The sequence below is a fragment of the Arachis ipaensis genome, chromosome B06 (genome assembly GCF_000816755.2).
Source record: "Arachis ipaensis cultivar K30076 chromosome B06, Araip1.1, whole genome shotgun sequence".
NCBI lineage: Eukaryota > Viridiplantae > Streptophyta > Magnoliopsida > Fabales > Fabaceae > Arachis > Arachis ipaensis.
This window is the reverse complement of record NC_029790.2, coordinates 90568063-90577690: the sequence shown is the minus strand read 5'-3', so window position 1 is coordinate 90577690 and position 9628 is coordinate 90568063. Positions and strand designations below refer to the sequence as shown.

General features: G+C 32.9%; 1 protein-coding gene across 5 annotated transcripts in view; it reads left to right on the top strand.

The window, feature by feature from the left end:
- LOC107604685 (lysosomal Pro-X carboxypeptidase) overlaps positions 1-9350 on the top strand; it is a 10993-nt gene extending 1643 nt beyond the window's left edge. Inside the window, exons 4-10 of one of the 5 annotated variants that reach the window (XM_016306332.2) lie at positions 89-201; positions 309-429; positions 1390-1542; positions 7169-7321; positions 7421-7500; positions 8579-8628; positions 8931-9350. In XM_016306332.2, coding sequence (XP_016161818.1) covers positions 89-201; positions 309-429; positions 1390-1542; positions 7169-7321; positions 7421-7500; positions 8579-8628; positions 8931-9058 — 798 coding nt within the window. In that variant the 3' untranslated portion in view covers positions 9059-9350. Of the gene's footprint in view, positions 1-88; positions 202-308; positions 430-1389; positions 1543-2939; positions 3761-5413; positions 5746-7168; positions 7322-7420; positions 7501-8578; positions 8629-8930 lie in introns of those variants that run through there. The other 4 variants (XM_016306334.1, XM_016306333.2, XM_021104590.1 and 1 more) reach the window with 4 other exon arrangements.

Genomic DNA, 9628 nt, shown 5'->3' with positions numbered 1-9628 from the left:
ACTAAATTTTAATAAAAATGTTAGTTGTTAGATTTTATCATTAAGAAATACTAATTTTTGTTTGTTTAATTTGTGGCATATATTATAGAGTGAGGGTGAGAACTGTTATAACGTCATAAAAAGTTCTTGGAAACAAATAGAGGATGCGGGAAAGACGGATAAAGGATTGAAGCTGCTGCAGAAATCATTCAGATTATGCAAGTGAGAGCACCATTATTTCTAATAATCATAATCATATTATTAAATTCAACTGAATAACTAATTTAATAATGGAGTATTTATTTATTTATTTATCATTATTATTACAGGAATTATAGCTCAGATTTTCTGGAAGGTTGGCTTCAATCGGCGTGGACATATACAGCGATGACAGATTACCCCACACCTTCCAATTTTATGAATCCCTTGCCAGCTTATCCAATCAGAAAGGTGCTTTTGCTATAACTCTCAAAACATTAATTATTATTAAAGTTTAATAAGGAAAGCTAATTTTTCNTGAAATTGGAAATTAGTTAGAGTAAGCTGAGCTTATTTGATTTAATCAATTAATACGCACACTTATTAATCAATTATTCAATTACATACTCAAAAGCATTAAAAAAAATGACACTCTGAGATATCTAAATGTTGCTCTCTTTCTTTCTATTTCTGAAACGTACGTTTTCTTTTTCTACAAGACTACCAATACACATTTCAGTCTATTTGAATAAAATATTCCTCAATAACAAAAATATTTAATTTAAAATTTTTTATATACTTCATGATTAATAAAAAATATTTAGAAAATAAAATGTATTAAATTTCATTTATTTTAATATTATATCATTAATCATGAAATACATGAACATTTTAAAATTAATTTTTTGTAACATGTTAAAATATTAAAAGTATTATTTAAGCATTTCGTAGAAGGATGAAGAGTCATTTTCTCTTAAATAATCTAACTATCAACTTTGTTGAGATTGGGAAATTCAACTTATTTAGTAGTAAGACACTTTTAGATGTGTGGTGTGTGATGCACGAAATACTCATTCTTCATTATTGATATTATTGCTAATAATGACAAAGAAAATGGATATCTACATTTTTTGTTAAAAAAAATGCCACTCATTAGACGATCTGATCTTGTGCAAACAAAATATTGATATTATTTATTTAAAAAAAATATTAATGTTATCTTGTTGGAAATTTGTTTTAATATTAAAAATACATATATTCATAATCAATTTTGGAATCTACAAAAAAATTAGTTATTATATATTTATATATAAATATATATTTTATATAAATAATTAACTTTTAGTGTAAAAAAGAAAAGAGAGGAATAATGAGGGAGAAGATGTTAGTTAATGTGAAAAGAGTGGTTTGAGTTGGAATTGTGGCGCGTAGATGTGCGAGGCAATAGAGAAGGAAAAGAAGAGATCAGCATTTGAGAAGCTGTACGCAGCAGCGAATATATATTACAACTACAGCGGCTCTGCCACTTGCTTCGACTTGGATGATCATTCTGATCCCCATGATCTCGGGGGATGGCAATGGCAGGTACTACCTAACCTCCTTTCTTTCTATTTTTCCTCTTCTAATTCTATTATGAGTATATATTTAAAATGCTTTTATTAGTTTCATTTTTCTAGTACCTATATATACTCCTATCTATTGTACCTTTTAACATATTCAATAATACATTCTTCGGATTATTCCCTTATTTCTAACATGGTATCAAGAGCATAGGTTCTTTTTTTTTCCATGATATTCGTTCATAATCCCTTTATTTTTCTCACCCCGAAGTGTTCTTTGACCTCGTTTTTTCGATCCTTTCTCAACCTTTTGGTTCATCACCGCCATTACCACCGTCTTGGTCTTGTCGTCGCGAGTTCAATGAGCCCAAACCCATTGACGGAAACAGCCGGATGCGCCACCACGCGTCGTCGCAAGATCGTTGTCTGCTTCCATCGTTTTCCTTCTCCAAACATCTCCAGCACCGTTTGATCTTCAGCAATGATCAAATGGTCCAAAGAGTGTCATGTGTTGCAGAAGCAGCGCCTCTAGCAACATGCGCCTACAGTTGACCCGATCTGGACCACTTCGCGACCCGCACGCCACCCTCGCTGACTCAACGTTGACGTGCCTTCCCTTCTCCACCCAACTATCGTCACGTGTCACCTTTCCTGCTAACGTGGTTGTTCACGTGGAATCTGACGTGGTAGCTTACGTGTCAGATAGTGGGACACTTTCTAAGATTTTTTTGTGAGCTCTTTCCAATTCTGCCATCTGTTTTTTTGTTTTCGACCCTGAATTTGCAGTTTTCTCTCCTTTCTGTGATCTTTATATCTACTATTATGGAAAATTCGGATGCTTTTGCTGCCACAGAAAGGTCACATTAGCTACAATTGTCCACAACTGTTCTGCCACTACTGCAAGCTCTCGGGACATTTGATTACTACCTGTCCTACTTGCCCACCACGTCTTGATCACCTCAAGTATCATTCTCATCCCAACTTCTCCATGAATGTGTCTGCTTCTGCTGTTGCTGCTACTACTGAATCTACCACATTTGCTCCTTACAACCCTTCTCCTGTCTCTCTATCTGATATTGCGTCTCTTCTTAAGCATCTTCTCTCCCTTTCTGGTAATACTCCTGCTACTTTTTTGACTCCTCCAGGTAATTCTAAATGGTATTTTGACTTCGGTTGCTTTAATCACATGTCTCCTTTGTGTCATCTTTTCTCGTCTTTCTCTACCACTACAAATGCACCTTCTGTCAATACTGCTAATGGTTTCCTCTTGCATGCAACACACAAGGTTTCTATTTCCCATTCAACTTTAATCTCCCTGATACTTATTATATTTTCAAATTGAACTTTAACCTTATTTCTATTGGTCAACTTGTTGATCTCGATTTTGATGTCAATCTTTTCATTTCTGGTTGTCGTGTACAGGATCGTCAGACGGGACAAATAATCGGGACTGGACGTAAGGTCGGAAGATTGTTTGAACTCGAGAATCTTCATATTCCTCATGTGCCAAATCTCTATGCTACTTCTTTTCCATCTACTCTTCACTTATGACATCAATGTCTTGCCCACAGCTCCTTAGAAAAATTGTGTCCTCTTGTGTCTCAAGGTGTTTTGGGTAAGGATATTAATGAGTCTTTTAATTTCATTTTTTGTCAAACTGCCAAACAACCTGCTTTATCTTTTCACAATAATTCATCTCTTGCTTGCTCTCCTTTTAATCTTATCCACTCTGATGTTTGGGACCCCACTCCCACCGCTTCTATGGAAGGAGCTCAATACTTTGTCATTTTCATTGATGATTATTCACGCTTAGGTTTATTTGAGGACTAATCGCCATGAGCTACCTCAAATTTATATTAACTTTGGCACTATGATTAAAACTTAGTTTTCCAAGGTTATTAAGGTTTTTCGACGCGATAATACTATGGAATATCGTGATTCCAAACTTTTAACCTTTTAACCTTTTTTGTAGAACAGGGTACTTTGTCTGAGTTTTCTTGCCCTGGTAGTCTTGTACGTCTCAACAAAATGGACGAGCTGAATGCAAACACCGTCACATTTTTGAATCTATTCGTGCAATGATTCTTTCTTCTTCGTATCCTGAGCGTACTTGGGGTGAAGCTGTTCTTACTGATGTTCATGTTATCAATAGACTTTCTTCTTTTGTTCTTGGTAACGTTACTCCCTTTGAGCGTCTTTATCATACCTCTCCAGATTACAGTTTTCTTCGAATTTTTTATTGTGTTTGTTTTGTTCTTCTTCAGCCTCATGAACATAATAAACTTGAACCTCGGGCTCGCATGTGTTTTTTGTTTGGTTTATGGCACTGAACACAAGGGTTATCGTTGTTGGGATCCTCTCTCTAGACGTATTCGTATATCTCGTCATGTTGTCTTCTAGGAGCATCATATATTTTCTCGGTTCTTCTCTTTTGAGTCCATTCCTCCTACTCAGTCACCCTTTTTCACTAACCCCAATGTTGATCTTTTTTCTAGTGATGACCCTCTACAGCCGCCTACTCTTTCGCCTTCTCCATATCCCGATGATTCCAGACCGGCCGACGATCTTGCTTATACCGTCATGCCTCCTCCTTCCACTCGTTCTTCTAGGATAAGACATCCACCTCCTTATCTTCTTGATTATCATTATTTTTCTACTAATATGAACCTAATTCATTCAGAGAAGCCTCCACAAATCTAAATTGGCAGCAAGCAATACAGGAAGAAATTCAGACACTTGAAAAAGAACACACTTGAGATTTGGTTGATCCTTCTAATAAGGAAGTTGTGGGAAGTAGATAGGTATACAAGATCAAGACTCGCTCTGATGGTTCTATTGACCATTATAAGGCATGATTGGTTGCTCAAGATTGTATGTAAAAGTATGGTATTGACTATGAAGAGACTTTTACTCCGGTTGCTCGTCTCACATATGTTCGAGCTCTTCTTGCCATTGCTGTGGTCAAAAATTGGTCTCTCATTTAGATGGACGTGAAGAATGCATTTCTTAATGGAGATTTGAGAAAGAAGGTCTATATGAAACCACCTTTGGGTTATCCTTGTCCTTCTAGCAAACTCTGTCTCTTTTGCAAGCTCCTCATGAATGGTTTGACAAGTTCAGCACCATTATATGCAATTTCGATTTCACTTGCAGCCCTCGTGAGAATGCTCTCTTTATTCATAAAAGTGAACGTGGAGTTGTTCTTCTGCTTTTGCATGTTGATAACATGATCATTACTGGTGATGATGTTGATGGTATCTTTGATCTCAAAGCCTCCCTTCACCGTACTTTTGAGATGAAAGATCTTAGTTCTCTTAGTTATTTTCTTGGTCTCAAAGTCATATCCACAGATGATGGCATCTATCTCTTTCAAGCTAAGTATGCTTCAAATCTTCTTGCTCACGCCGGAATTACAGATAGTCGCATTGAGTCTACTCCCCTTGAGCCTAATGTTAAAATTATCCCTATGGATACCACTATTTTGGATAATCCTACTCTTTATCGATAGTTAGTTGGAGGTCTCGTCTATTTGACTGTCACCTGACCATACATCACCTATCCAGTTCATGTACTCAGCCAGTTCTTGTTAGCTCCTCGTACTACTCACTATGTGGCAGTTCTTTGCATTCTTTGCTACATCAAAGGCACCCTATTTCATGGCCTTTATTTTTCTGCCCATTCATCTTTGTTCCTTCAAACGTACTCAGATGCTGATTGGGTTGGTAATCCCATTGATCGTCGTTCTACTACTAGTTATTGTTTGTTTCTTGGCGATGCTCTCATTTCTTGGCGAGCTAAAAATCAAACGTTCACTGCTCGATCAAACACAGAAGCTGAATACCATGCTCTTGCTGACACCAGTGCTGAGGTTGTCTCGATTCGTTGGCTTCTTGCAGATTTGGGTGCTCCTCAATCATCCCCAACCGATGTCTTTTGTGACAATCGCAGTGCTATTCAGATTGCGCATAATGATGTGTTTCATGAACGCACCAAACACATTGAGATTGATTGTTAGTTTGTCCTGCAAAGTCTCATTATTGATGTTGTTCGCCTCGTCGCTGTTGGAATTTTGGATCAGATTGCTGATATCTTTATGAAAGTTCATCATCCTACTCGTTTTCGGACTCTAGTATCCAAATTCAAGATGGTATCCTTAACTCCTACTTAAGTTTAAAGGGGGACATTAGAGAATAAATTAAAATCAATTTAGATCAGTTAATATCATTTACATTTATATAAAATATCTGTATATTAACGATAGAATTATATGCTTTTATTACTATAATTCTTCTAGCACCTATATATATATCCCTATGTATCGTACCTTTCAACATACTCAATAATATACTCTTCGGATTACTCTCTTGTTTCTAACAAAAACAATCACAACATTGAACTCTTAAAAATGGTACATATATGAAAAATGTATCTTGAGACTTTTCTATATAAAAAGTTTATTTTTAATTTTTAGTACCAACTTTATTTTTCTTCCTCATTATTTTTCCAAGTTAAGTTCATAGTGATGAGATTTATAACACTTACAAAAAAATAGTTAGATTTAACGTTTATAAAATTTGAAACCACAATTCCAAATGAATACTAATATGTGTATAATAAATAAGGGTTAATATTTGAATAGGATTAAAAAAAATACGGATGAGACAATTTAGTTTAGAAAATTTAATACTTTCATTCGATTTTTGAGAAATATCAATGTGAGTTAAATTGTTTCTTCTAAGATATATTAATATGGGTTAATTAGTTTTTCTGATAACTTTCAATTGACATATCAGTTTAAATATCACACAATATTTTAAAAATATAACACATAGTAAATTTTATCTCACGCATCAACAAACATCAGTGACATATTCATAGGACATTAACAAATTAATAAAATGACTAACTTGACTCGTGCTAATATTTTTTAATGACCAAATTATGTCCTTGAATATTTTAAGAGACCCAATGCAGTATGTGTAAATTTTTAAGGATTATTTTGAACATGGAAAATGGTAGAAGGCTCACACTTTTAACATAAAAGAAAATAAAAAAACAAATAGAATAGTATTAGTTTAAGAGTAAGAAAAAAAATATTACACTTAAAATTTCTCTTTTGAATATTAAGTCTATTGGTGTCATTATTTTTCTAATCTTCTCTCAATTCCTTCTCTTTTAAAATTGGCATCGATACCAAAGTTAGGTACATAAAACATTAGGAGAACTTTTATTTTCCTCCATAGAAAATATATTTATACATCATAATGTTTTTTAAGCACAGATATAACATTTTGTTATATTCTTCTGTTTTTAATTTTTATATATTATGTGATCGATATCAATATGAAGTGGGAAAAACACATTTTTCATAATAAGAATCTCCCTAACATTAGACTGTCTCTTTTTGGTGTCATAACTATATCTCATAATACTTGCCATTGAGCACTTGGAAGGCCCCAAAAACCGAGTCCAAACACAAAATTCTGATAAATAAATGACCCAATTAATTTAATATGGACAAGAGCACATCTTTTTGTAGCAGAGTGATGCAACAACGTACCGTCATTGGTTATTAACTTTTCTGGAGAAGATATCGCAAATCCAATTTCGAAATGTTATTGTTGCTCTGTTTCCAATTAAAAATGAAACAGGCTTGTTCAGAGATGATTATGCCTCTTGGTGTGAGGAAGGAAAGCATGTTCCCTGAATCTGAATGGTCATACAAAAGTAGATCCGATTCCTGCCAATTCTATTACAATACAACTCCTAGACCCCATTGGATCACCACTGAGTTTGGCGGCTATGTCAGTATATTTTTAATTAACTACTACATTAAATTATTCCCTGCATGCTTAGCTCCCCTTAATGTTTATTGATTTTTCGTCAATAACGTTTCTCTGCAGCATATTCACCAAGTTTTGAAAAGATCCGCCAGCAACATTATCTTCTTTAACGGTTTAAGAGACCCTTGGAGCGGTGGAGGGTACGTATAACATTTATCTGTACTGGTCAGCATGTAACCAGTAAAACAAAGTGAGTCATTGGATGAAATCTCACACCAATCTCACACCATTAAAACCATTTTGATGGCTATTTGATAGCTATAAATCACAAAAGTTGCTAATCCCTAGCATTCTTCGTAAAAAATTGTAAAATTTATAGAAAAAGAATCGAGAGAACATCCAATTAATAGGAGAGTAGATGAGATAAAAAATAGATAGAGAGCAAATAGTACACAAAGGTAGCGTTTGTTTTCGGAGACACGACACGGAGACATGGACAGCACATTCTTAAAAAGCGTTTGGAAGCAAAGACATGGACACTGAACATATTGTCTCCAGGACAGTTTTTAATCCTTTTGTGTCCACTCTTTTACGGAGGACAATGATGGACACGGATTTGGAAGAGAGACACGGACGTTTTTATGAATTTTTTTTCTTTTTTGTCCATGGTGCTATTTTTTATTATTCCACTGTTACCCCTTCTTAATTTTTCTATTTTGCGTTGTTCTTAGAAAGTACTTTTTTTTACTCCATGCTCTTTTTCTATCTCTACGTTCTTTTTCTTTCTCTTTTTTTCTCAGGTACTCTCTCTTTTTTATAAAAATTTTTATTGGACTGAATAATTTCTTTTTTCTTATCATTCTTACTTCAACATCATTTTAACTTTATATTAGCAAACAAACGCTACCAAAGATCCAAAATATTATATATAAGATAGTCAAAAGAAATTTACCTGAAAATAATTTTACGGTAGATATTAATACATGATAAAACTCAATAATATTATTTGATCCGAAAACATTTAATAACAAAAAAATTAGTTAAAAACATTCAAAATTTGACTTATCTAAAATTTTTTAATTATTATTTAATGAATATTAAATAAAATAAATTTTGACTTTTTTTTATCTTTTTAGCATTATCGATTATTTATGTAACTAACTCTATTTAATAAAATAAAATTTTATTATTGTTGTTGTTTTACTTATAATTATTTTCACTATGTATTCAATCGCATTTAACCTATAACAAGTTAACAACTATGTGTTTATGTTACAGGGTATTAAAGAGTATATCAAAAACTTTAGTAGCCATAGTTGCAAAAGAAGGTAAATTTAATTTTCCCCTTTCCTCTCTAAGCTCTATTAATTGGGGCGTTAATTAATTTAGTAATGCTAGAGAGATAAAAAAATAGTTAAAATTTATTTTATTTAATATTTATTAATTGTCATAATAATTAATGAATATTAAATAAAGTAAATTATGATTATTTTTAGTTAATTTTTTTTGTTATCAAATATTTTTGTAATTATTATATGAGAAATTATTGGAATCAAAATATTGATTAAAAATAATATTTATTAACTATGTAACATTATTCTTATTATGTTATGTGAACACATTCATACAGGAGCTCATCACGTAGACCTAAGGTACTCAACTAAGGAAGATCCAAAGTGGCTCACACATGTGAGGGAAAAAGAGATAAAGATCATAGCAAGTTGGATCAAGCGATACTACAGAGACCTACAATTATAATCAGTAATCACTCTCCTCATTACTTTAACTTAATTACTTTGCTTATCATTTGGAGCAGAGTAATACATGTGTTTTAAATGAAACAAAAATGTAAAGGGAACCGCCAATTAATAACTCGCACTTTACGTGCGTGCTGGTTGATATTACGCTCAGAAAAAGAAAACTATGTTTTCGTTTGAAAAATGGATGAATTTGTCAATTATCAGCCTAGTCCAGTGTTGATATCAAAGAATAATGGATTCTATTTCCATACATTTATGTAACATTCTTAATAAACTACGATTTCTTACAATAAAAGTTGTAGAATAACTTTGTTCAGAAAAATAAATTAGTTTGATAACACTACTCAAATTAGTAATTTGTTAGATAATATTAAATATTTTTAGTAATTTTACTGAACAAACCTAATTTTTAATAAATATTAAATTAATGTATGTCTTTGTGATTATATTTATTAGCGTTTAAATTTTTCATGATAAAAAATTATAGTTAACTGTATTTGATTCCCCTTTTGAGAGGTTGCCGAAGGCGAAGATGTCTTATATAGACAACTCCAATTGAGTTTTAATT